This window comes from Hippopotamus amphibius, chromosome 4 (genome assembly GCF_030028045.1).
Source record: "Hippopotamus amphibius kiboko isolate mHipAmp2 chromosome 4, mHipAmp2.hap2, whole genome shotgun sequence".
NCBI lineage: Eukaryota > Metazoa > Chordata > Mammalia > Artiodactyla > Hippopotamidae > Hippopotamus > Hippopotamus amphibius.
This window is the reverse complement of record NC_080189.1, coordinates 146,777,968-146,805,702: the sequence shown is the minus strand read 5'-3', so window position 1 is coordinate 146,805,702 and position 27,735 is coordinate 146,777,968. Positions and strand designations below refer to the sequence as shown.

The following is a 27,735-nucleotide window of genomic DNA, read 5'->3' as shown; positions in this document are numbered from 1 at the left end:
TGGTGGCTCAGTGGTTAAGAATCTGCCTGCCAATGCAGGGGACACAGGTTCGAGCCCTGGTCCAGGAAGATCCCACATGCCGCAGAGCAACTAAGCCCATGCACCACAACTACTGAGCCTGCACTCTAAAGCCACAACTACTGAGCCCGTGTGCCACAACTACTGAGCCCACGTGCCACAGCTACTGAAGGCCACGCACCTAGAGCCCGTGCTTTGCAACAAGAGAACCCACTGCAATGAGAAGCCTGCGCACCACAACAAAGAGTAGCCCCTGCTCGCTGCAACCAGAGAAAGCCCGCGCACAGCAACGAAGACTCAATGCAGCCAATAAATAAAAAACAAAAAGATAAACAAAAAAAAACTGCTTTGCCACATGGAGACCAAGCACCTGCATTAAAAGGCAAGCCTTCAGAGTTTTTCAAAAGAAAAAACGTGAACACAAAGAACAGAAGCAATTACTGAAGGCTACCACTTCATCAAATGTGTCTGCACTGAGAGCATCAGTCTCAGTGGCTAACCGCATTGTTAAAGCTAAGGAGCCCTTTACTATTGGTTGAGGAGTTGATCCTGCCTACTGCTAAGGACATCTGTCGTGAACTTTTAGGAGAGGCTGCAGTTCAAAAGGTGGCATGTGTTCCTCTTTCGGCTAGCCCCCCAACTAGATGAATTGATGAAATAACAGAGGTTATTGAGGCACAATTGTTAGAGAGGATTAATGAGTCACCATCACACAATCCAGGTTGACAAGTCTACCAATGTTGACAACCAGGCAACAATGCTTGTTCTTGTGCCACATATTTTTCAGGAGGATGTGCATGAGGTTGTTATGTGCACTTTTGTTGCCAACCAACACCACAGCTACAGAACTATTCAAGTCTTTGAATAATTACATATCAGGAAAACTGAATCGGTCATTTTGTGTCAGTATGTGCACAGACAGAGAGGCTGCCATGACTGGACAGCTTTCTGGTTTCACTACTCGGGTCAAAGAGGTCGCTTCTGAATGTGAGTGTGTGTCATCCATAGAGAAATGCTGGCTAGCTGAAAAATGTCACCTGAACTTAACAACAGTTTGCAGGATGTGATTAAAATTATCAACCGCATTAAAGTGTATGCCCTTAACTCACGTCTGTTCCCGCAGCTCTGTGAGGAGATGGATGCAGAGTGCACAGGTCTTTTCTCATACACAGAAGTGAGGTGGCTTTCTAAAGGTAGATCGCTGGCCAGTTTTTGAGTTACGAGAGCCGCTCCAGAGATTCTTTTTTAGAAAAACAGTCACCCCTGGCAGCACATTTCAGTGACACAGAATGGGTTGCAAAACTTGCTTACTTGTGTGACATATTCAACCTGCTCAGTGAACGCAATCTGTCCCTTCAGGGGAGAACGACAGCTGCGTTCAAGTCAGCAGATAAAGTGTCTGCATTTAAAGCCAGACTGGAGTTATGGGGGCGACAAGTGAACATTGGAATTTTTGATGTGTTTTAAACATTAGCAGAGATTTTGAAAGAGACTGAGCAGGGCCTTCTTTCTCCTAGCAGGTGCGTGATCACCCATCTCAGCTTTCAGAAAAGTTTGAGCATTACTTCCCAACCACAAAAGACCCCCAAACTGGGAAGGAATGGATCCGTGGCCCATTTGTGAATAAGCCAGGTGAATCGACTTTGTCCCTGCTAGAAGAGGATCAGCTGCTTGAGATTGCAAATGACGGTGGCCTTGAAAGTATGTTTGAGACAACTTCAAATCTCCACACGTTCTGGATTAAGGTTAAGGCAGAATATCCTGAGATTGCCACAAAAGCGCTGAAAAGCTTGCTTCCATTTCCAACATCCTATCTTTGTGAAGCAGAGTTTTCTGCAGTGACAGCAACCAAAACAAGGTTAAGGAGTAGACATAAACAACACACTTCGGGTGTCACTGTCTCCCGTCACCCCTAGAGGGGACCATCTAGTTGCAGGAAAACAAGCTCAGGGCTCCCACTGATTCTGCATTATGGTGACTTGTATAATTATTTCATTATATATTACAAAGTAATAACAATAGAAATAAAGTGCACAATAGATGTGATGTGTTTGAATCATCCTGAAACCATCCCCCACTCCCCACCCCTCGTCTGTAGAAAAATTGTCTTCCACAAAACTGGTCCCTGGTGCCAAAATGGTTGGGGACCGCTGTTTTAGATGATAAATTCTGGGAGAGAACCATAGAAATGAGTAGAGTTCTGAAACTATTGAACTGGCCTTAATGCATGCAAACTTGATACATTTCCAGATCCCAACCATCTAAATAAAAGAAAATCATGCATTAATCATTGAAATCCCAAGGCCTATGTTGTTTTTGGATTTGGTTTGTTTATTTGTTCTATTGTGTTCCCCATATGTGGCTTGGACTACACCAGACAATCTTTTTCTTAAGACTCAGACTTTCCCGTGGCTTTGTTTATTCTGTGTTCTCTGCCTGGGGAGGGTGGGACTTCTATCTCCCCCTGTTGCCGTCCTATCCATCCACCTAAGCACCAACTTCTCTGGGACACTCCTCCATGTCCCACAAGTCAGAAAGGACCGCTTTGTCCTCTGCGTTCCCACAGCACATTGTCCTTCCTGTATCTTGTAGTCATTACCTTTCATCACCGCTGTAGCCAATGTACTGTTAAGTCCTGGAGGGCAGCAGACTGTGTCTTACCTTGGTATCACAAGACCTGGTTATTGCAGTGTCCTTTGCAGATGGGATTCCGGTGACTACATGATGAATCAAAGCAGACCTTCTCTCCCCCCAAACCAGCTAAGAGGTGCCTAGGCCTTAGATATTGTCAGGGATTGTGTAGACTCTTGTGTGATAAAGGCAAAGAGAAATAATCCTTTTTATTTTAATTCTGTTTATGTTTAATCTTAATGCAAAGCAAAATCTGCATGACCTATCTTATAAGACTGCATTTCAGTGCTCTGCTTTCTCAGCTTCTTGCACAATGGGACAGGTTCTGTATGGAGCAAAGCTTGCTCCTTCAGGGTTCCCAGCACAGTTCTCATCAATTTTTCTGGAATTCTAGTGGCAAAACACTCATTGCTTGGAAAGGTGTCCATGAAAAATTATTTCATTTATAATGAGGTTTAGTGGTGAATCTTTTCATATTCATGTTCATATTGTAGAGCCTCAGAAATGCTATGTATTGATACTGACTTTATTCAGTTGTCAAATCAAAAAGCATCTTTCTTAAAGTGCATATGTTAATAGTGTCTTGAAAAACACCCTATTGGAGATCACAGTTCAGAATGACACGACTTCATGTAAAAGACTTTCTGGTTATTACTGTTTCCATTTAACATTTGCTAAATACCCTACAGAGAACTTCCATTCTTTTTAGTAATTGTCTGCATCAACTCAGGTGGCTATAACCAAATACCATAAAATGGGAGGCTTATAAACAACAGAAATTTATTCCTCACAGTTCTGGAGCCTGGAAGTCTAAGACCAGGATGACAGCTCTGGTGAGGGCCCTCTTCTGGGCTGCAGACTTCCTGCTGTGCCCTCACATGGTGGAGAGCAGAGAGCAGCAAGCTCTCTCGTGACTCTTTAAGGGCACTGGTACCATTCACGAGAGCTCCACTTTCATGACCTCGTTTAATCCCAGTTATCTCCCCAAAGCTCTGCTTCCTCATACCATCACATTGAGGGGTAGGGTTTCAACATATGAATTTGGGGGGACACAGTCTATAATAGTAACAAATACTTAAAAAATAAGCAGGATAACATGATTAAGAGCAATTGCTTTAGAGTCCAACTACCTAGGTTCAAATTCTTCTTTAGCTATTTATAGGATAACCAACTTATCTTGGTTTATCCAAGACACTCCCAATCTTAGCACCGAAAGGCCTACATCCTGGAAAACCCCTTGGACAAATTAAGATGTTTGTGACCTTAGAAATCTGATGCCTTGTTCAAATTATCTACTTTCTCTAATTCTCAGTTTTCCCATCTGTAGAATGGGAATAACAATAGTGCCTGCCTCACTGGATTGTTAAAGAGCTTAAAAGAGTTAATGTATGTATGGCTATTAGCACAGTGCTTTGCACATAGGAAAGTTAAATAAGTCCAGCTATTGTCATCCTTATTATTAGGTAGTATAATTTTTTTAAACAATGAGACACACAGAATTAAATAAAAGGAGGGGAAGAGAACCATATTAACGTGTTAGTGACAAAGCTTAAGGTCCAGATACAGTCATTTCATGGATAAGATTCCACTGCCCTCATCCCTGAGCCATTGATAGAGCAGGAATCGAGGTGGGGGGTGAGGGTGAGGAGATTTGTAGCCCTCTAAACACAGTCTAGGGCTCTGTAGCCTATGGGCAAAGATGACAAAACTAGACCAGATGAATAGCCATGACGCATCCACCGTTCCGAGGTAGAGCCACACTTCAGTTACCTCTAGTGGTCCAGCCCTTGTGAGAACAGGACAGATGATCTAAATCCTGATTTTAGTCATTGGACCATGACCACATTTTTGGAAGAGCTGTCTTAAAAGATTCAGCTGCTTTGAGATCCTGTTTTTGTGTTGCCAAAGAAAAGGGAGTTTTTCAAACATTTGGTGAGTCCTTTGTAAACTTCCTCATTAAGTAAGAGTTATTGAACTCAAAGTGCTAAGTACTATATTGGGAATACAGAGACAGTAGGACCATTCTTGCCTTCAAATATCTCCCAGTCTAGTGTGGCTATAAGTTACGGTAGACAGCCATTCAATAAGGTTGGTCACTGGCTGGTTAACTGATGCATGTGGCTTTTCACATAAAAGTCACAGCTGTGGCACATTCAGAGAGATCAGGCACTCCAGTAGTGGACCTTTCCTACGGCTTTTACACAAGTGTGTGTAGCATTTGCACCCTGGCCCGTGGGGAGGAGTAAGAAGAACAAAGAAGTCAAAACAGGGAGAGGAAACATTCAAGGATTCCATAAAAGAAAACAAAAAATTGCATATTGCCTCTTCTCATCCTTTAGGTCTCAGCTTAAATGTCACCCCCTAAGAGTGACCTGGGCATTTTTTCTAAAGTAACCCACCCCTTGCCACTGATAACCTTTTATTTTTCCTCTTATCCAGTTGTTTGTTTCCTTCAGAGCAGTCGTTACAACTGTTAGTTATTTTACTCATCTGCTGTATTAGGGTACAGGTGAAGCTTCTATAACAAAGAGATACAAAAACAGAGTGGCTCAAACAAGTTAGAAGTTTAATTCTCTCTTATTTGACAGTCTAGAGGCAGGTGAACGGTCAGGTGAGGGTCTGCTCCAGGGCTCCTGTTTCCTTCTGTCTTCTTGCCCGTCTACTCCGCGAGTGTTGCCTGCCTCTGTGTTGTTAAAGCTGGTTCAAGGAGACTTTGTTCGTGAACTAGGTCATGGGAAGGGCAAAGAAAGTGGAGGGCAACCAGCTTCTTCCTGAAAGACGTGACCTAGAGGCACACGCCTTACTTCTGTTCACATCCTGGCCATGTGTCCGCACCTAGAGGGAGGTTGAGAGGTGTAGTTTTTAGCTGGGTGGCCATATGCTAAAATTCCTTGAGGGGGCCTACTGCTAAAGGGAAGAGGCACAGGGTAGACATTGGGGGACAGTTCGCCAGCCGTCCTTGCCATGCCTGCATCGTTGTGTTTTTGTTTGTTGCTTGTTGTTTGTCTCTGTCCTCCATGGGCCCAGGGACTGAATAGGTCTTATTCACTGTGATTTCCCCAGAAACTGGAATAAGTGCCTAGCATATAATAGGCACTCAGTATATATTGCATGAATGAAGTTAAACAACTAAACACTGAAAAATATCATTTGTTATATCATCATTGGGTTTGGCTTGTCTTCCTAATTCTCAGGGTGCTACTAAATAGTTACTTTAGAATGTTCACGTAGTTATTGATTAGCATGATGTAACATAGTGCCTGCCAGGCACGTAACAAGTATTCAACACATGCTGTTTCCTTCCATTTATTTTATGTAGGAAGAAAAGATTCATGTATAGGATATAAATATATGTTAAAAAATAGTATTGATACAATTAATCTTGACATGCAGACAAGAAATATGAAACATTAAAGAATTAAAGAATTTACATTAAAGGATATCGTTTTCAAAAGTCAGGTCTCTTTGGGGTCATCTGACAAGGACCTACATTCAACAAGCAATTGAATAGCTCTGCTTTAACTGTTGGTTTCTTCTCAAAATACAAGTGCATCTTATTGGTATCCAACTCACCAACCTCCAGGTAAATAAAAAATATATTGAATAATATACATGAGTTTAGAGCAAAAATAATAAAAACAAGGATAGAACAGAAGGTATGTATAGAGTCTGGCCTGGTCCTACACACTTAGGAACGGGAAAGCTTGACTCTTGTTTTCTTTCCAGTTGCTTTTTTCAAGAAGCATTTATTTTGAAAACCACTTTGTGTTAAGGGACAGACTAAAATTCCAGCTACTTGTTAACCAAATTTAAAAAAATAACAATTAAATGGGATTGACTTTTGTTTGTGGCCCAATCTGTTAATTCAGTCCTTAAAGAGAACAAAGTACAGTTCTTTAGGAGATATGATTAGAGGACTTCAAACACCAGATGTGGGAGATAATGTCCTGCAGATTATTTTTAGGAGTTTTTAAAAAGCCATGAAAATTTAATGCTTTTATTGAATTATTGACATAGTAATTGGTTGCTGGTTCCTCTTCCAGGATGCATTTGGTTTTGGCTTCTGCTCTCATTTTATGAAATCTTATAGAACAAAGAAATGCAGTATTCTCTGCAAGCTTTTATTTATTTATGGTTTTATCCAGACCATTTTAACTGTTCCTATACTAGCTTGTTTAGGGAGTCTATTTTTTTTTTTTGCCCTCAAACATGGCAAGATTAATTTCAGACTACTCCAAAAAGGTGGCTGTGAGATGATGTCCAACATTTCGATGGAATATGTAGAAATTCAGATAACCACCTGAATGTATTTGACTGAACATCAGAGCATCAAAGCTTCTGTCCTTGGAAATTTATTACCTATACTTTAGCCTATACAAGTCCTCTACATCCTTCAAGATTGAGCTCAAATCCCTTCACTTATGTGAAACTTCTTAGCCAGGCACTTCGGTATTAAAGGACTTTCTCTTGAACCCACCTTCTCTGGGCTCTTTGAGAGCTGTGCTCTCTGAAGCCTAGAACTCCAGGCTATATTTAAATGCAAGTCCTGGTGAATGTTCACTATTTTTTCATGGCATCTGCTGGAACCACTCTTTTTCTTAGCCTTTGTATACTTCTATATTAAAAAAAAATGTTATAGTGATCATGTAATATTGCTTTTATAATTAAAAAAAAAATCACAAATTCTTTTGACATGACTCCCAAACCTGTATGCTGCTCTTGTGGGAACTATGATTGGACTAATTGTTATAAAACAATCACTGGATCCTTGTTTCCCACATTCTCTATGAAACCCTCACACTGGATTCATAATCTCATCCACCCCTTCTGGCCTGAGTTCCCACTGCTTCCCAAGCTCTTCTGTTGGAGTTGGGATTCTTTCCTACTCATCACTTCATCTTTGCCTTTGCTATTATTTTCTGCCCCCAAAATAACTTTCAACTGCTTCCCTCTGCCTCTCTAAAACATATGTATTTTCAAGTCCCCAGTGTAAGGCTCATTTTCCTCACAATAGCAATCCTTCTCCAAATTCCCGCAAACACAATGCATGTTTATTGATCATGATGCAGGTAGCTTATACTAGAACAGTGCAATATTTTAGTTATCCCCTTCAAATGTGCAGTTGATTGAAATTTTGCATTGATGTCAGAAATTATGTTTTGAATTTATCGCTTATAATTTACTGCTCTTTTTCATCTTGGACATAAAAGGAAAGAAAATGGGAAGAAATCTTGATGCAGTTTCCTGACTGAGCACTCAAGCCACTTGGATCAATACTCCCAAAGCCTGGCACGTCAATGGCTGAGTTATTGTCTTACTTTAAACACTACCTCGGCCCATAGATCAGATAGTTACGAGGAGCAAAACGAATGCTGTTGTTGATAAAAGACATGAATCTTTCTTTTCTTTCTCCTTGATTAGTACAGCCACCTCCGGGCTCTATTTGCTATACGCCTTAATAGAATAAATTTTCTACATCCATTTTGATTGTGGCTGCGTGGGAGTATGTTTGCATGTGTGCATGTTAAAGTCAAATGGTTTGCCTTTGAGTCTACCAAGTGATGCATCCTGAATTCCAGTTTTATGTTAATTCGTCCGCACACGTCATTCACCTGTTTCTATTCTTACAACCCGCATTTCACATGAGATTATGTTTAAAATTAGGAATGCTCAAAATCCCAAATTAAATTTCAAATATTCCTGAACACAGGAGTTAGATTTTGGAAACTTGAGGAAGAAGGCATGCTGTGTAAACGCAGAATGGTAGCTAGTGATAATCATGTTATGGACCCTTTCAGGTCCGACCCCCCAAAGGGTTCTCCTGTCCAGGGTCACTCGTGCCACTAGAACAAGACTGAGTTCTTCACTTAGGAAGCAAAGGACAGCCGTATTCTTTAACAGAGAGTGGAGAGATGGCAGCTCCCGCCCCAGAGCCGTGCTCTCCCCAGCAGGCTGTGGGCGGGGCTGCTTTACAAGGCTCCAGTCAGCGGGGCGGGGGCGGGGTTCTGGGGGCGAGGTCCTGGGGGCGGGGTCGCGCCACCTCTGCTCCAGGCCGCTTCCGCCGGCGGCCTTAACTGAGCGCTTCTGCGCAGGACCCGAGTACTGTAGGCGTCGGCGCAGCCTTGCCGCGCCAGGGCCTCTGATCTGCAGGGCCGGTGCCGGGCCTCTGCCTGAGGCAACCTTGGAGCAAATGAAAGTAGACCAAGTACAAAAGAAAAGGAAAAAAAAAGGTTAGACTTTCTTACCCAGATTCTGTTTTTATTTCCCAGGAACTGTTGATGGGCTTTGCCAGGGAGGAAACCATTGAGTCCCCTTTAATCCTCACAGCGGTTCCGGGAAGAGTGCTAGTAGCATCTGCTTTGGAGGGAGACTGCCCTGAATCCACGTGCCGAGGCTGTGTCTTCTGGCTGTGTGCCTCACAGTCAGTTCCTTCACCCAGGGTCCGCAGCCCCTGGACGGGCACCCGTCCACGGCCTGTTAGGGAGCGGCCGCACCGCAGGAGCGGGGCAGCGGGCGGGGGAGTGGCGCCTCACCTGCCGCTCCGCACCCCCGCGTTACCGCCTGAACCGGCCCCCTGCCCCCCACCCCCACCCCCCGTCTCTGGAAACACTGTCCTCCTCGAAACCGGTCCCTGGTGCCAGAAAGGTTGGGGACCGCCCCTGCCTTCACTTCGCTAAGCTTCCATTTCTTTATCAATAGGATGGGTGTGGTTTTAAAAAAAGGCCTCAGACTGAAGTGAGATAACCCATTTTTAGCACCTAGTAAGCATGCGGTTTAAGTGTTAGCTGTTATCCGCCTTTTGCAAGTGAGGAAACAGATTTCCTGAGAATTTAATGACTTATTAAAGGTCAGTAACTTGGTGGAGATGGAAGGCCAAGTCCTCTAATGCCTGTGCCTTTTGTGTCACAGAATGCCACACTCCAAGCACCCTCACACAACACACCGCACCATGTCCTACGGCTCCATACCGCTTGCTCTGTCATGTCAGGTCACAGTACAGCACAGCACAGCACGCGCCATGTCACGCCCCACCACAGCAGCTGTAACATCCTTCACACCATGTGATGCCACGTGCCATGTCATGATTCTAACAGAATGATCCCTCGATCGTCCTCCTTTGTCCTTCCGAGTGTGCCTCCCAGAGCGTATCACTTTACATAACGTTGTTTTAGATTCCAGTGACCTGTGTTCAATTCCCAACACGCGCACAAGATCCAAGATTTTTAGCAGAGGATGCATGTCTCAGGCGCAGGTCTGTATCTGCCAGATGAAGGACATTTTTTTTTTTTGGTCAACACACAGTATGGACTGATGCCAGGCCTATAAGTGTTGCCTTATGCTGTGTGGACGTAGATTTCTCTTTATAAAACACATTCTAATGAGACACCCTAACTCTAGCTTTATCTTGATCTTGTGGATTATTTCAGACTGAGGTAAATTCCCTTTCTAGGGTCTTCTTCAGTCTGTTCTAAATGATAGGTGCAGGTCATAGGCAATTACAAAAATTGTTTGCATCTGACTTTAATGTCTTTCAAACTTATGAAATGCACCTAGTGCTGTGGCTAAAAGTGCAATTTGAAATTATACAGTTTTTTTAAAACTTATATACCCACATGTTTTAGCTGGACGCAAATGTAACATGAGCTAATATCACACGGCAGAAAATATAATGGTTTGTGGATAAAAATGGGAAGTTTAAGTTAAGGGAGTCAAAACTGGGAGGGGAGATTGTCTGATTGTCCATCTCTAGCCTCTTTAGCTTGTAGTCAGGTCTAGGTCAGATTTTAAGATGGACAGTGACAAACTATAGTATATCCCCTGGTTGTAATCAGTATGATGAGTCTGGGAGCATATTCATTGATTTATTCCGTAAATACTTACCAAACAAAACCAATATGCCAGCAAACATGCTTAGCATGAGGCAAACAGTGTGTCACAAGGCACACACAGTTCATGTCTCTTAGGAGCTCCCAGTGGGAGGAAAACAAAACATGTGAAAAAGAGAATGAAGAAGGTTCTAGCTTGAGCCATGAGAACCTAAGAGAGGACCCATCTGCTTCAGATCTTTGAACATGTGTCATGTGGAGGAAGGAAGCTGGGCTGGGGGCTCCCATGATGGTTTGTGCAACTCTATTACTATCATCCCACGTTGTTCTCTTTTTCTTTGTTTTCAAATGAAATTAAAAATTTAAAGAGTAATACATTCATTTGGTTGAAAGAAGAAAATAATTTTTTAAAAGAAGTACATAATAAGTCTCCCCTCCACTTCTGTTACTTTATTCTGTCCCACTCCCCTGACTAATAATTAGTTTCTTGTGTATTCTCCCAGGGATTCTTTATGGAGATACAAACAAATGCACACATATATTCTTATTTCCCCCTTTTCTTACATGAGAGTTAGCGTTCTGCATATCTGTGTCTATATATCTATATGTAACACATACTCTGCATCTAGCTTTTTCTCTTAACATTATGTGAAAATTTACCGTATCGGTGCATGGAGATTGTCTTCATTTTTTTGTACACCTACTTAGTACTGTATGTGTAGAAGTACATAGTTTGTTTAATCAGGCCCTGATAATGACTGTTTAAGCTGATTCTAATTTTTGTTATTTCAAACTATACTGCAATGAATAACTTCAGTTATATTCATTTTATACATGTGCAGGTATGTCTATAGAATAATTCCTGTAAATAAGATTGCTGGTCCAAAGAATAGATGCATTTGTAAGTTAGATAGGTAGTGCCAAATTGTCCTCTGTAGGGATTATATCATATTCCACTCCTGCCAGACTCCTCTCAGTGCATGAGTGCCTGTTTTCCTTCAGCCTTACCAAAGAGTGCATTTCAGCCTTACTTTTTTGCATTTTTCTCAATCTGATAAGGGAGAAATGTCATTTTAGGGTTGTTTTAATTTGCATTTTTATGCTTCAGGGTCATTTATATTGCTTTTTCCATACAAAGTGTTTATTCTTGTCTTTTGTTCATTATCTGAAAAAATGGATTGATAGGCTTTTTCTTCTTGATTTTGAGGTACTCTTTAATAGGGAGATTAGCCCTTTATGTGCTGTATTGTTTTCTAATTATTTGACTTATCCATTTCCACTACCAGACTCTGAAGACAAACCTGAGACTAAAGGCAGGAAGCAGCAGTGAAGTATAAAGTTCAATTCTAAAAATAATAATGAGCCTTTAATATATGTTAGGCATGATTCTTAGCACTTTGATTCCACTGTCTCATTTAGTCTTCCCAACAGTTCTATGAGGTGATGATTATTATTAACAGATGAGATGGAAGCACAAAGGCATTAGGAAATCTGCCACACAGCTAGTAAATGTTGGAGTCTGTATTAAAAGTCATGCATTTGACCCCCAAGACCTAGGCTCTTAACTACAAACACTTATTAATTAATAATTTGTTTTGAATAGCAAACAGTGTGATCCTAGGAATGTGAATATTCATACTAAGGCTGGGAGATGGCCAATCCTGAATCTTGTGGATGAGATCCTGGAATTGGGAAGGGATTGAATTCTGTATCTTCAAAGAACCCTTCGAATCCTTTATTTTTTCTGATAATGCCATGCCTGATGAGAAAGATGAATCAGGATATATGACATGTCAGGGCTCCATATAGGACCTTCCTCCTCTAGTTATGATCCTCCCGCATCACTGCCCCTCCCCAGCATTCACTGCCACCAGCAGCCAGGGGGACCCAAACTTCCAGTTACAGACAATGACTTCATAGTGAATTGTTGTGACACCAGATTTCTAAGCCTACGTATATATGGGAATGTCCTCCGCTTTGCATATGGTGAGTGTTCAACAAATCTTTTGGATTGAATTAATACATGATTGATGGTAAAGCTTATTTTAAAAGCTCTTGAATGTGACTCAATCCGGTGGTAATATTTGGAGATAATCACCCACTCAGTGATTACTGAGTACATACTGTGTGCAGAGCACAGCGCTAGGAACTCAGGTATGAAGACGTGCAAGACATGGTTCTCAACCAGTATAGAGAAGAAGATAACTGGTGACAAAGGCAGAAAACCCGGTGAACCCCAAACAAATGCTCGTGCCTTAGGAGTGGAGATGAAGGAGAAAGTATTGAGGAGTGGGGTGGTAGGAGGAGACTGCCTAGAGCAGGTGTGGCATCACCAGAGGCTTTATTTGGATTAGGGAGGAGTGGAGGAGCCTTTCAGTTGAGGGAAAGGGCTTGCATAGAGGCATAGAAGTTGAAAATCTCATGTTTGCGGGTGAACAGGTGTGTTTCTTCAGCAGGCTCGGAGATAAAACCATAAAGGCAGGCTGGGGTCTCATTGATGATGATCCTGAATTCAAAGCCAAAGGATGGGCAAAGACGCTCGCCAAAGGCTTTGGAATAGAGAAGTGACATGGCGGAAGTGGTGTTTCAGGGAGATGAATGTGTCAGCTGTGTGCAAGGTGGCACAAAGAAAAGGCAAGGCTGGAAGCTGTAGAACACTGAGGAAACTATCACGTGACTCCAAATAGAAGGTGATAAGGGTCCAGCTGGGGAGGTAGCCATGGATGGGAAGTAAGGGAGAAAGGTCATGTAAGAGGGATTCTGAGGATTAGCTAGATGATTCTATGTGGGGGAAGGGAGCAAAAGAAACACTAAAGTGTAAACAGAAACTTATAGTATGTATTTTTTTTTTTTTTTACTACTATCAGTATATACATAGCGTTAAGGAAATGTGGCCAAGAACAATTATTTTTCTCTTTGGAAATTAGCAAAATTCTTCAACAAATAATAAAAAGATTGGCATAACTCTCTTTTGGTTGTTCCAAAGGTAAATCTTTGCATGGTGAAGGTAATTTAGAGCTTTTTCTGTATTGAAAACATTGAGTGGAATATATCTGAATTAGGTGGGTGGATTAGATAATAGCGAAGGTTGTATAATTCTGTGAATATATGAAAACTGCTGAGTTGTACCCTTTAAGAGTGAGTTTTATGGTTTGTGAATTATAAATCAATAAAGCTCTTATTTAGAAAAAAAAGGCAATGGGAAGCCTAGGTAGGGTTTTAAGGACCTTTTTTTAAGATCTAAGTAAATTGTAAGTAAATATTTACCCCCTTCCCTACCAAAAAAGATTGTCCCCACCCAAGAAGGCTGCAGAATCACATTTCCATCTTTGAACACGGGCAAAAAACATCCCCACCCTTCGAAGCTCATCAGAACTTGCGCTTCCCTTGCATCTCAGCACTTGACAGCTTTATGCTTTCCAAGACCCTTCTGAGAACTGTCAGAGAAACGTAGACAGTGGTTTGCTGCTGGGCCAGGTTTTTTTCCTCTAGCAGAGTTTTCTGCTGAAGTTAAAATTCTGCAGGCAGTGCAAACCCTAGCTCTTCATAGTGGGGGGAAAACCCAAAACTTGCTGAATCACTTTTTATTAAACATTAATTTTGCGATCCTGACAGCTAAATCTGTTATTCTGGCAGGCGAACTTTAAGTAAGGCAGTGAATTGGGCAAAGAAATAGTAGTTACTCATATTCTTAAACCCCGAGCATGTCATCAGCATTGACTTTGAGTCTTTTGCTAGGGAATGCAGGCTTATCTTTTCCTTTTTGCTCAATTAACTAATCATGTAGATAAGTTTTTAAAGAATGGATGTACCCATTTTTCATGTTAAATCACAGGGTACCTAATTTTAGAAGGAGAATGTTTTCTAGGTGACATAGAGGCTCCCGGAGCCTCCGGCATATCCATCCTTCATAGATAGCTCTGTTGTCAAATGTGTCACAACCTCCACACTGTGGGCCTGCTGATTTCTTAGCATTTAGAAAAGATGAATGGGAGTTTCAGGGAAAAAGCCTCACTGCCTAACCTCTGTGCGGCTACTACCATCCGTCGCGTGGGCAGTCTAAGGGCAAACGATTCTGGGAAGAGTGAATGCAGATTCACTTCAGGTCACTTTCTGGCCTTTAATTCTTGAATTTTAACATGCATCTCTCACCCTACTCCCACCGTCATTCCAGTTTTTTATATACTCCCCCTTTAAAGAATATTTCTCAAATTAATGAGATTATTGTCCCCTATACCTGTTAGTGTTGGCCGTATTCAAACAATAGTTGGTGTTTTTGTTTTGTTTTTATTTTTAATCCAGATGTTTCTCTAATGGAGCATATCTACCTCTGTGCTCAGAAAACCTTTTCATATAATCATTCTTTCTTTCTGGCATTCTCTATGTTTTCATTTCAATGCAGTAAGAGGGTCCTTATTGAGTTACGGAAGTGTCATCTTAAACCATAGACCCCTGTCTCCACCCTGAGAAGTCAGAATGAGCTCCATCCACAAGGGAGAAACCTTGTCATTGGGCACCGAACACTCTCCTTCCTTTCCTACTGTCTTGGTAAATGTCAACATTTCATACTCAAGTCAGTCATCACTGGGTTCGTGACAGGATCCATCAGTTGCATCACTAGAAAGTACTTAACACCCAACCACCTGCATGGAGCTGTGCAGATAGCCCTGGCCTTGTACTCTTGGGACTTCAGCATCTCAGGCAGACCCCGGAGGGCAACATGAGTGTGGACTGGCTATATTTAACTCCTCTGACCCAAATGACCCTGATCACGTGTCACTAGATAGGATACATTACCAAAAGGACAGATGGTATATATTGCAAATGCTGGTATCCTCCCTGCAAAATAGAGGTAACCATAAAACCCACAGCTCTCATTTACTGAGTGTGTGTACTATGTGCCTGGAATAGAGCTAAGTGCATTGTCTCATTTAATCCCTATAACAGCCCAATAAGATGGGAACTATTAATGCCCCCATTTTGAAACTGAATAAGCCTCAGAGAGGCTACCTTGCCCAGAGTCTCACAACTGACAGTAGTAGAGTCAGAATACAAACCTAAGATGTGGGCCAGCAACTGAATGAGCTTGATTCAGTAAGAATGAGTCAGAGTCAAGAATGAGGATTTTAGGATTGAGACTTTCTTTGAGAAAAGTCAAACCATCATTCCTTAGTATTGCCAGAGAAATTTAAAAAAGAAAATAAAACACCCACCATTTGGGAGACTACTGAATTTGTCTAGCTCATGATTGGTATTTCTGATCTAGAACATTGGTGGATACAAAAGCCTGGTGTTAACAGCACAATTTTAATGGCAATTGTTTTAGCTTCTTTTCATTCTTTCTTTCACTTAGCTTTCGACTAGAAATAGTGGCTTATGGATCCTTCAGTTTTTATTATAAGTACTTTCCTAAAAAGCTACTTGTAAAATGAAAATTTGGAAATCACTCTCATTTTGAACGTGCTGTGCCCTCCTGTCCAGCCACCTCCCGAGAGGCATGTGTGAGTCCACACATTGACTCTCAGTGTGCATCTGTCTCCACGTGGATCAGGTTTCTAGATGGCCAAGGCGACAGCCAGAGAGAATGAGGAAGTCATGTGTTCCCAAGAATCCTTGGCTATATAAAGAAAGTAGTAATTTCTAGTCTAGACAAGGAAAGCCCTTTTATTTAGTGGATTTGTATCTAACAATGTATCAATATTGGTTCCTGCCTCGGGCAGCCAGCTTGTGCACTCTGCTTCAGTCCCCACAGCTGCCAGCTCTGCAGGAAGCGCTGACAAGGATTAATTGGCTTTCCTGAGCCTTAAGGCTCAGTTCTGCTTCCCAGTTCCAGCCATCCCACAGGACTCTGCTCTCACATAATTTACTGTCTAGAAGGACTTTCTGTTTTTAAGAGCTCTAATAGGCCCTAGGTAATGTAAATACATTTTCAAATTCAGTAACTTTGAACCTTGAGAATCTTTCAGGATGTTTAGCTCAATTTAAGAAATGGGACATGATGATATTCAAAGTATTTATATTATTTGTTACTTTTAGAAGGGTTCTGACATGGTCCCATTTAAAATGTGTGACTTACACAAATGGCCTTGTTCCTCTTCCTCTACTTGGTAATATTTGTAGAGTGTGGAAAAGGAGTCCTTCCAATTTTATGCTGGGTTTTCTGAGCAAGACAAAGATAGTAAGATGAGGATTTCAGGGGTGGGAGTTCTTCCCAGTTATTGACTCTATTGATAGTCTCTCAAGTAACACAGATGAAATCTAGAGTTTATTCCCTCAATTATCGCCATATGTCTGGGAAGACCCTATTCTCTGTGGCATCACCTCGGGGAAAATTATATTGATTCGGTTGTACAGGCAGAGAAGAAATAAAGGAAATTGTGTCCCACTGTGATGGCAGACAACTGGTATAAAAATCATAGAGAGTTGGGAGAGACCTCTGCTGTTGTCCCATCCAACTTTCCACCAAGTGCTGGTTCCTGCCTAGACAGATGCTGGGCCTCTCTCTCTCTGCCTGCCCACTGGAATCATAACAGTCTTGTTCCTGAGATGCAACTCCATCCCGTTGTTGGATAACTTGAATTCCGGATAGTTCTTTCACATAATAAATTGAAAACATCCTCTTTGTAACTTGCATCAATTTGTCTTTGTTTGCTCTGAGTAGCTACATAGAATGTCTACTCATTGACTGATTGATTGGTCCATTCATTGATTTATTCATTTTGTATTGGGTGCCTACTGTGTACAATACAGTGTGCAACACATGAGCCTCAAACTCCAGGAACTGACAGTTTAGCAGGAGATAACATAGACATAGAGAAGTCGTGTGTTATACATGTGACACAAGCAATATAATTAGGTGCTGCAGGAAAGGGGAGGGAGAACAGTAGGAAGGGGTCAGGTCTTGACAGGTGTGGTCAGCAAATTCACCTTGGTGGGGGTAGTATTTAAAGCTGTTTATCTTTGATGGCTTGAGTTTAAAAGGTGGAGATTTGGATGTGGAGACTGTAAGGATTAAGTGTTGGAGAAGTGATGGGCAGTTTTTGTCAACCAGAGCTGAGAGTTTGAATTGGCGAGTGAAAGACAGGGCTAGAAAGGCTGGTAGAGTGAGTGTGAGATTGTGAAGGGCTCTGTGTGCCTGGAGTGGAGGGTAAGTGAGAGGAGTAATGGAGACAGGGCTGTGAGGCCAGGTGGCATTCACATCATTCGCATCGTCTCAGATGCCAGGCTGCAGAGTTTAAGGATTATTCAGTGAGGCAAGGCAGAGCCCTGGGGCCAGTTGCTGAATAGGTGACAGCTGTGCTTAGTGTGATAACGGGTGGCAAGATACAGTGGGCTGCAGGTCCATAAGGGTCAGGAGTCCTGTGGTGGCCCCTGTAAAAGAAGCATCGAGTGAGAGCTGAATGATACTGTGACACAGCCCTGGAAACGATCTACTGTGTCTTCCCCAGGAGAGCATCCCCTCCCCCACTCCCCAGGCTATCTCTATCCAGTGGCCAACCCCTCCTTACTTCCTGGTGAACCATTACTTATTAACACATGGAAGTGGTTCCAGGTATTTGTGGTGCAGAATCCCAGGATCCAAATGTCTGTAGTGACATATCTCAGTATTGATTTCCCCGCCTCCAGTGAGGCTAAGCCCATATAACGAAGGAATCTTTAAATATCCTTTAGAATAAAAGTGTGTGTGCACATATGCATTTAAACTGGGTAGTTTTTTCTTTGCTGGTCTGTGTGTGATAGGCAATAAGACCCATCATTACTACTATTCTTTTTGTTATCGAGTTTGTTTTTGTTTTTGTCTAATTTGAAAAGCGGGGCTGCCATATACAAAGGAAGTATACTAGAAGACTAGCTGAAGTGTACAGATTTACACTGGTCTGTTGCTCTCAAAATTAGGCTACTTGCTGAATAAAGTGAATGTCATTAACAATTGAGGGGAATGTTCCAACCTGTCTTTTCACACCTTCTGTTGTTTATGCTTTATTCTAAACTTCAAAATTACCTTCTTTAATTTTGCAAATATTTATTGTGTACCTACTATGTGCCAGGCCCTGTTCTAGTTTTGGGGCTACATTAGCAAACAAAATAGTCAAAGATTCCTGCCCTCATGGAACATACCTAGGCGCGGTGGGGGGGATTCATTAAATAAGTAATGAATAAATAAGTTTATTATATGGTATATTAGAAGGAGACATGCTACAAGAAAAAGAAAAATTAGAGAAAAGTAGGAGGGGACAGGGTTGCTAGGGAGTGTAGGGGGAGTTGCAGTTTGAGATAGAGTGGTCAAGGTCACCTTCCTTAAGAAGGTGACATTTGAGCAAAGACTTGGCGGTGAGGGGGTTAGGTATGCAGATATCTGGATGAGGAGGATTCCAAGGAAAGAAAGCAGCTCCTGCAATGGTGCTGAGGCAGGAGAGTCTAGAAGCGAAGAGGCTCTGTGCTTTTCCATTCCCCTTAGACTAACAATGGCTCATGTAACCAAGAAGAAAGCTAGGAAAAGAAAATAGCTAAGTTTACTTGTAATAAAACTGATTCAAAATTACTTAAAAAAAAAAAAAACTTTGCAAACTGATTTAAGGAGGTACAAAGGGCACTGGGGGAGGTTTTCTGACTTCTAGGCTGCTTGGGTTCGAATCCTGGCTCCGCCGCTTCCTGCCTGTGCGATTCAGCCCTTCTGTTCCTCATCTGTAAAATGAAGTTTCCTCATCTGTAAAATGAAGATAGTACCTATCTCCTAGGATTACTTTGATGATTAAATGAGTCAACATTAATAAAAAGCTTGGTACTATGTCTGACACATAGCAAGCACTCAAATATTAACTATTAATATTATTATGTTACTGTTACTACTTTTATTACTTTTTTGATTTGGTGCCCTAATCTGGAATAGTCTTTGAGTGTGTCTTAGGGCTGAATGTGTGTTTGTGTGTGGTCTCTTAGGAGCGTGGGGCTTAATTTAGATAATTAGTTTTAAAGAATAAGGTAAAATCCTACTGCTTAGCACATGATAAGGCCTCAATAAATGTTGGTTTTCTTCCCCTCTGGAAGTATTTTATAGCACAGAAAAATAATAAAGTGCTTCCTTCTTCTGCTTGCTATTAATGAATTTTTAGGCTGGTTTATGAATAAAATGCAGGCCAGGTGAAAGCATTCTGTGGACTCAAACTTGGAAACGTTCTTTGCCGTTAGCACCACCAGTGGAACCAAGAAATCCTCAGTGGGTCATTTTGAATACCACCGGGAGGCAAAGGGTAGGCGGTGGTAGGTGATTGAGGAGAAAAACAAAATGAGGGGAAAACTGAAGAAAGAGGGAAGCACTCCGTTAAGGTGATACCACTTTGGGATGAGGCCACCAGAAAACTAGGAGTTTCTTTCTCTGAGGACCTTTAATAAGAGAAGGGATGGCATCATTCCAGGTAGGGCAGGAGTCCCTGAATGAAAGAGCTGGACCGGAGGGATCTCGAGCCTTCTCCCAGCTCGCTGCGTCTCCAAGAGCAGCCCTTCTCCCTAGTGGATTATCCCATTGTTGTATTTGCAGACCTGAATTAGCCTGTATTTCCACCTTTGTTTGCAGAGTCATGAATACTTTAGATACAAAGAAGGCTTCTGTTGAGTAATACCCAGTAAGAACCAGCCACTGTATATGGAAGCACCAGTGGTTGAGCATCCACTTTCTAGGCCTCTGGGCCTGTCCCCAACTTCTCTGGATGTGGCAGCTTGTGTGATCCACTGCCAGAAAAATACCGGTGCTCGGGGCTATCAGGGAGACAAGGAAAAGCAACATGAGAGTGGTCCAAGGGAACTCTGAGGTCTCGAGGAGAAAGGGTGCCATGTCTGCACAGGCCAGGGTGGGCGGTGGGTTAGGCAGGAGAGAGAACTGAAGCCAGGCAGCCCCTCACTCTCTGCTGCTGTTTCGACTCATAGGTGCGGCAGATGTCTCCAGGGCCCTGGATCATGGCCTTTCAACAGCAGCAAAAGATGGGGAAGGAGTGTGTTACACGTCTCTGATTTCTGATGTCTGTTACCCATCTCGGGAGGATTCTACATATTTCACTGGAATTCTTCAGAAGGAAAACGGCCACGTCACAGCTTCAGAGAGCCCAGAGGAGTTGCGTACCCACGGACCCTCCTTACCAGATGTGCCTGGGACGGAGCCTCGTGGCTTATTTAGTTCTGATTCTGGAATAGAAATGACTCCTGCAGAGTCCACCGAAGTGAACAAGATCTTAGCAGACCCCCTGGGCCAGATGAAAGCAGAAGCCTGTAAATACATTGACATAGCTAGGCCAGAGGAGGTGAAATACCAGGAGCAGCGTCACCCCAAGTTGGAAGAGAAAGACTTGGACTTTAAGAATAAGGACACTGACATCTCAACAAAGTCTGAAGAGGCCCATGAAGCAGAGAAACCAGCTCCTGTGGAGGGAAAAATCCTCAAGGACCATTTATTTGAAGAATCAACATTTGAACCCTATGTAGGTGATGTCTCTGAAGAACAGCACAGAGCTCCTATGATCACTGCTCCTGTCAAAATCACGCTGACGGAGATCGAGCCTTCTGTTGAAACTGCTACCCCAGAGAAGACCCCTGAGAAGCAAGGCATCTGCCTGAAACCAAGTCCTGACACAGTCCCCACAGTCACTGTCTCAGAGCCTGAAGATGACAGCCCAGGATCCGTCACTCCTCCATCTTCTGGAACAGGTAAGGCAATGGGTGTTCCCTGCCTTGGGAGAACCCAGCATTTGGAAATCTGAACGTTAAAGAGTAACGATTTGCATTCAAAATACTTAAATCTCAATTTAACTGATTTAATTAACATATAACTTTTTCAGTCTTGTGCCCATTATACAAAGGTTGACATCTGGGATTTTTTAAAAAGTCCTGTGAGATCTGCTTTGCAAAATATTTCTTTCTTCATTTGAGGGGAGAGGTAAAGATGACACACTGGAAACATTAAAATCCTCCTGTGGCTCTACTGTTCAGAGCGGAGAAGGAGGTGCTGCCAGCTTCTAGGTTAGCTCTCCTCCCTGACGTCTGGGCATCATGGAGAAAGCACCTTGGCTGTTCTTCCCAGACCAGCGGGGCTACCTTGGACAGAGCATTTAACATTCCTGGCCCCAGCTCCAAGTCTGAATATTGAAGGGGGGTAGTGTAGAGGTTAGAGTCTTTTTTGGGGGCAGGGGAATGGGCAGTGAGTAAAAAAAGGGGTACTCCTCCCCTCCCCCTTCAATCTCAGCACATTATTTTCATCTTCTTAGTTTATTGAAGTTTTTTTTTTTTAGCCTTTTTAAAAATTGATTCATATAGTTTATTGAAGTTCTGCATACAATTTTATTTTTTAAAGATCCTCTTTGGTTAGAATAAAAAAAAGAGTTCAGAATACACTAGACTGTGATCTTTTTCAACCTGAGCCTTCTAATCTGACCCAAGGCAGGGTGTTGTTAAACTACATTGATGCATCCTCTCAAACACAAAGAGTCCTCCCATAACCGAGTGAAAGGCCAGAGCTTCCCCACTCCACCCTGTGCCACTATCCTGCGTGGTGGAAGTGGAGCCTCTGCATCTCCACCGCTCTCAAATGCCCATGAGGCATCAGGATGAAGAGGGTAATGAGAGATCCTTGAATCGTCCCCTGCCTCCAGTGGCTGAAATTCTTACTCCACCCAAAAGAAATTTACAGACCTTTTTGGTTAACAAAAAACAATTGTCAAAAGAATAAATACATGTATATGTATAACTGAGTCACTTTGCTGTACACCTGAAACTAATGCAACACTGTTAATCAACTATACTCTAATATAAAATAAAAAGTAAAAAAAAAAAAAGCAATTTTCAGCACCTCAAGTAAAAGAGCTTCTACTGAACTCTTAAAACAGATCTAAACCCTTACGATTAGGAGTGACTGCTCTAAATCTTGATGCAATAAATCCAAGTGTTAGAACAGAACAGATTTAATGGAAGTTCCTCCTGTCTTATTTCTCTAAAGATTTTAGCATTAATTCCTCCCCTCCCCAACCTTACCTTGGACTCATTCAACTGTCAACTCTTAAAGATTCACTGCACCAAGTTCCTGATTTTCAAATTCATTCATTCACTCAACACACACTTTCTACACACTTTCTTTTGTTTAGGCACTCAAATAGGCACTGGTGATGCTGGAGTTGAAAAGCAAGCAAAAACCAGTCCCTGCCTTCCAGTGGGACAGATGACCAGGGAAATAGTCACACTCCAGTGTGACTTATCCCAGCTGACCACAGGAGATAGGGACATATCTGAGGCTCAGCATCCTTGTGGTCTTTCTGGCAATGCATGTAAAACCCTTCAATTATCCCATGACATAAAGATACTGACAGTCTGAAGATATAAACTACACTATAAGCTGTGTTTACAGAGCTCCAGGGTTGTCTGGTGGTCAGTACAGAACTTTGGCCAGTCTTCAGGAAAAGTGAAATGACCCCACACATTTTGGTCCATTTACAGGACACATGCTTCATGTGAAAATTACAGTTTACAAAGCTGTTACAGATTTGATATAGGGTTCATTAATTAGGAGGGAATTGTTTTTTCTTAAGTACTCACAACTCACTGGGGTTCTGCAGCATCTTCAAGAGAAGACAAAGTCCGATTTGGCTCTCATGATCGTGGAGTTTTATGGTCTCTGGGTGCCCATTTGACAGCCTGGGGTGAGGGCAGTGGTTTTCTCTGCAATTGCTTCAAATAAACATTCTAAGTAAGGTTTATTCCAGAAAGAGAAAGTCCCTTGTCCCATTACACAGTTATCTCCCATGTTCAGCTTGTCTCTCCACACACATCCCACACCATAACACCTGAGTCATATGACAGCACATAAGAATACAATTAACAGGAAAGATAGGAGGACTCAGCTTGTCACTGAGGCTTTTCTCCTAGTCCTTTTTTAAAAAAATTTATTTATTTATTTATTTATTTATTTATTTATTTAATTTATTTATTGGCTGCCATGGGTCTTCGTTGCTGCACACGGGCTTTCTCTAGTTGCTGCGGGTGGGGACTACTCTTCATTGTGGTGCGCAGGCTGCTCATTGTAGTGGCTTCTCTTGCAGAGCACAGGCCCTAGGTGCGTGGGCTTCAATAGTTGCGGCACATGGGCTCAATAGTTATGGCTCACGGACCCTAGAGCACAGGCTCAATAGTTGTGGCGCATGGGCTTAGTTGCTCCGTGGCATGTGGAATCTTCCCAGAGCAGGGCTCAAACCCGTGTCCCCTGCATTGGCAGGAGGATTCTTAACCACTGCGCCACCTAGGAAGTCCCCCCCCCCCTTTTTTTTAATCTTTCGGTCATGCCACACAGCATGTGGGATCTTAGTTCCCCGACCAGGGATCGAACCTGCGCCCTCTGAATTGGAAGCACTGAGTCTTAACCACTGGACCACCAGGGAAGTCCCTCCTTGTCCTTTTTATCCTGAGGTTACCCTAACCCCCTCCCCATCTTGTGAGCCCCTGGTACCATGTAACACTGTGCCCATAGACACTGGAGGATTTGGGTTTTATTACATCTGTTGGGTCTTGATTCACTGTGCCATTTCCAGTGCCAACAGGTAAGACAAACACCAAGAATTATATATAATCCTACATAGAAACTGAGGAAAAGGAAAGCATCCTAAACAAAAGGAATTCAGTTTATCCTTGTTTAATAAATAAGGAAATGAACAACTGACTCTAGGGAGTAATTCTAATAATGTGAATTATGAGTCAGAAGAAGTTCTAATGTAGAACAGTTTTAGCCACAGACCCTAAAGCTTAAGCAAGAGTCTAATATACTTTCTCCTATTCCAATAGATTATTACATTTTGTAACTTTCTCCAACATAATTATTTTCATCATATTAAATACTATACCCCGAGGTACGGAGGTAAAAATTCTTACAGCTTAAATATTGTATTGAAAGTTTCTTCTAAGCAGAGATCAGTCATGAAGTATTTTAGGAAAGTACAGTAAGTGCCCTGACGCACCAGACCATCGGCCCATTGGCGGCATGTTGTTTCTGACACGGGCACCTGGAAGTATGTTATGGTGGTCATGGATGTTCTTTGAGGTGTTATCCTCAGAAAGGACAATAATCAAGAGGCCATCATAAAACCACCCCAGCGTCCCTCAAAGAGAAATAAGCAATAAAAAGTAAATCGATTTAAACTCTGAAAACTACTGTTGCTGTTTCCTTGCGTTGCTGAGGTCTGTGATTCTCCTACCCATTTTGAAAATTTACTCTTTTATTTAAAAATATTTACTGAGTGACTTCTATGCATCAGACATGTGCTGGGCACCGGAGACACTGCAGTAAACAAGATATTTAAAGTCCCTGCCTCCTCCTTGCTAGTGGGAGATGTCAATAAAAGGAAACACATCAATAAATAGTGTAATTCCATGGAGTGTGAATACTGTAAAGAGTGATAGAGTGTTGGGTGTGAGAGGATCAAGAATGGCCTCTCTGAGGTGACGTGATCTGAGATCTGAATGAGAAGAAGCCCACAACTCAGGGAGCGGTTTAGAGGGGCCTCAGGTACAGAGGACAACTAATACACAGGCCCCAAGGCTGTATTATTTGGGAACTGAAAGATGGTCCAAAGGAGCAAGGGAGGAGTATGGCATAGAACAGAATTAGAGAGGTAGACAGGGCCTAGATCATTCAGGGCTTCCCACGTGAGGATAAAGCATTTGAATTTTGTTCCAAATGCGATGGGAAACCATTGGAGGGTTGTAATCTGGGAAGTGATGCCATTCATTCATTCGTGCTTTCACTTAACAAGTATGTATTGACCATTTACTCCATGCCAGGTATTGCTCCTCAATGCCGGGGGTACAGTGGTGAAACATAACAAGCTTCCTGCATGCATGGAGTTTGGGTCCTACTTCACAAGACTTACATACAGATAAATAAATAACATAGCATCCGGTGGTTATGATGGTTGTGAAGAAAAAGAAAGCAAGCTAGAGTGCAGGAGAGTGATGGAGTTGGTCATGAGGAAATGCTTTTCCCTGCTGATGGTTTTTAGCAGAGACCTGAATGGGGTGAGGGAGCAAGCCATGTAGACACCTGAGGAAGAGGTGCCAGGCTGAGGAGACAGCCAGTGCAGAGGCCCGGAGCTGGGAATGTCCTGTGTGTTCCAGGAGCAGCTAGAAGGTCCATGTGGCCGCAGTGGGGAGAAGGAGGGGAAGAGTGGCAGGATCAGATTTGTGTTTTCAAATGATGTGTTTTCTGGATGATAAGTAGAGAATGAGCTGGGAGCAAAGAGGGGGCCTGAATGGCAGCATTGTTCGTGGTTGGACACTGGCATCTGCCACTTGGTAGACTGAGCCATGTTCACCTTCGCTTTTATCCTTCTGAATTATATCATAATTAGCAGCAGCAGCAGACACATCTCCCCATGTGGGGTGGTTCTAACCTTCTCAGTTTCTATATTCTATTTAATTATTTACAATGACTGTTTCTAGCTTTGCTGTGTCAGCCTGGACACAAAACCCGTGTCTTAGCTAGAGGCCCACAAGTTTTTAACAAGGGTAGGAAAACCTCTGTTTTGTTCTAAATTTCCCCCGGATTCCTCCTAGCACTTTGTTAAACTTTTAGTTCACTTTAAGAATGGAGGGCAGAGTCTGCTATATCCACTGAGTCCCTTTTCACTCATGATAAAGATGATTTTCTTTTTTAAGTAGTACTTTTACTTGCCTAAGATGAAACTTATTAGGCGCTTCCCCCCATATCCCACAGCTGCCTGATGCCATCCTTACTCTTGAGTAAATAAAGCAATATCCTTGAGCCTTCTTTTCTGAATACAGTGGTTTTCGGCTAGAGCTAGGGTTACCAGACACAAATACCAATATTTCATGGGTCACAGTTATACTAAAAAAATCCATTGTTTATCAGAGATTCCTATTTAACTGGGTATCCTGTATTTTTATTTGCTACATCTGCCAATCCTAACTGGAGGTGATCTTTAGATTCACCCTTAGAGTTACAAAATGCAGATGCCTGGGCCGCATTCAGACTTATTTCTACTACGTCAGAATTTCTGAGGGCAGTTTTGAGCCATACACTTGATTAAGAACCACTGTTCTAAAGATTTGAGCTAGTCTTCACGTGGGCTCTGTTTGTTGAGTACCTCCTGTGTGCCAGGCACTGCGGTAGGTGCTGGGGGGTATGGCAGTGGACAAACACCTCGGCTGCCCTTTGCCCGCATGATGCTTCCAGTCCGGGGTCAGGGACAGTGGGGGAGGGTGAAGAGACCGATGTTAATGAAATCATCACACAGACAGACACAGAGCCACCCAGGGGCACCCGCTTTTGCGGAACGAGCGGGCACCCCCTTGTCCCCTGAATGATGCAGCAGCAGGCCGGTTTGCACACAAGGCAGGCTACCCTGCAGGATCACTTGTGGTCCTCTTAGCCCAGGATCCTGCCTGCCTGCTTCGTGGTCTCCTAGGAATGTTGTACAAGGAGGAGTTTGGTCAGTCCTTGCAGTTTGTATGGTTAGACAGAGGCTGCCAGCTGAGATATTGGAAGGATGTGCGCTATAGAAAGGGACAAAATATCCAAGATGAGAATTTTCTTCCCCTGTCCCATCAAAACAGCTCACTGTTCTGACTTCCATGTTTCTGGGCATGAAATTCCTATTCATTCTACTCACCGAGGCTCACGGTTTCTGAGTGATCTTTGACCCCCCTCCCACTTCCTTCTCACTCTCCACATGAGGCAGATCCCAAGTCTATGCTTTCTCTCTCTTCTGTGTCTCTTGAATTATCCTCTTTTCCATCCCTGGGACCACTATAACTCATTAGGTTGTCATAATTCCTCCCTTCCATTATTGCAGTATCCTCTTGATGGGTCATCCTCCTTCTATTCTTTCTTTCCTAAGTTCATCCTAACCCTTCTAGGACCCACCAATGCCTTCCTGATAAAATATTGACTCTTAAACTGGCTTCCAGGCCTTTCTATGATCAGGGGTCTGCTTAACTTTCCAGTCACATGTGGTCTTTTGTGACTGGCTTATTTCACTTAGCATACTGTTTTCAAGGTTTCGCCATGTTGTAGCATGTATCAGTATTCCATTCCTTTTTATGGCCAGGTAATATTCCAGTGTATGGATGGATATACCACATTTATTTATCCACTCATCAATTGATGGGCATTGGGTTGTTTCACTTTTTTTGACTGTCATGGATAATGCTGTCATGAACACTGTGTACAAGTTTTTGTATGAACGTAGATTTTCAGTTCTCTACTTATGAG

The 27,735-nt window shown here is 42.6% G+C and overlaps 1 protein-coding gene across 1 annotated transcript in view; it reads left to right on the top strand.

Moving 5' to 3' along the window:
- Positions 1–27,735, top strand: part of RTN1 (reticulon 1) — a 242,867-nt gene that overhangs the window by 92,302 nt on the left and 122,830 nt on the right. Inside the window, exon 2 of the mRNA XM_057733608.1 lies at positions 20,400–21,173. Within this exon, the coding sequence (XP_057589591.1) occupies positions 20,400–21,173 (774 nt within the window). The remainder of the gene's footprint in view (positions 1–20,399; positions 21,174–27,735) is intronic.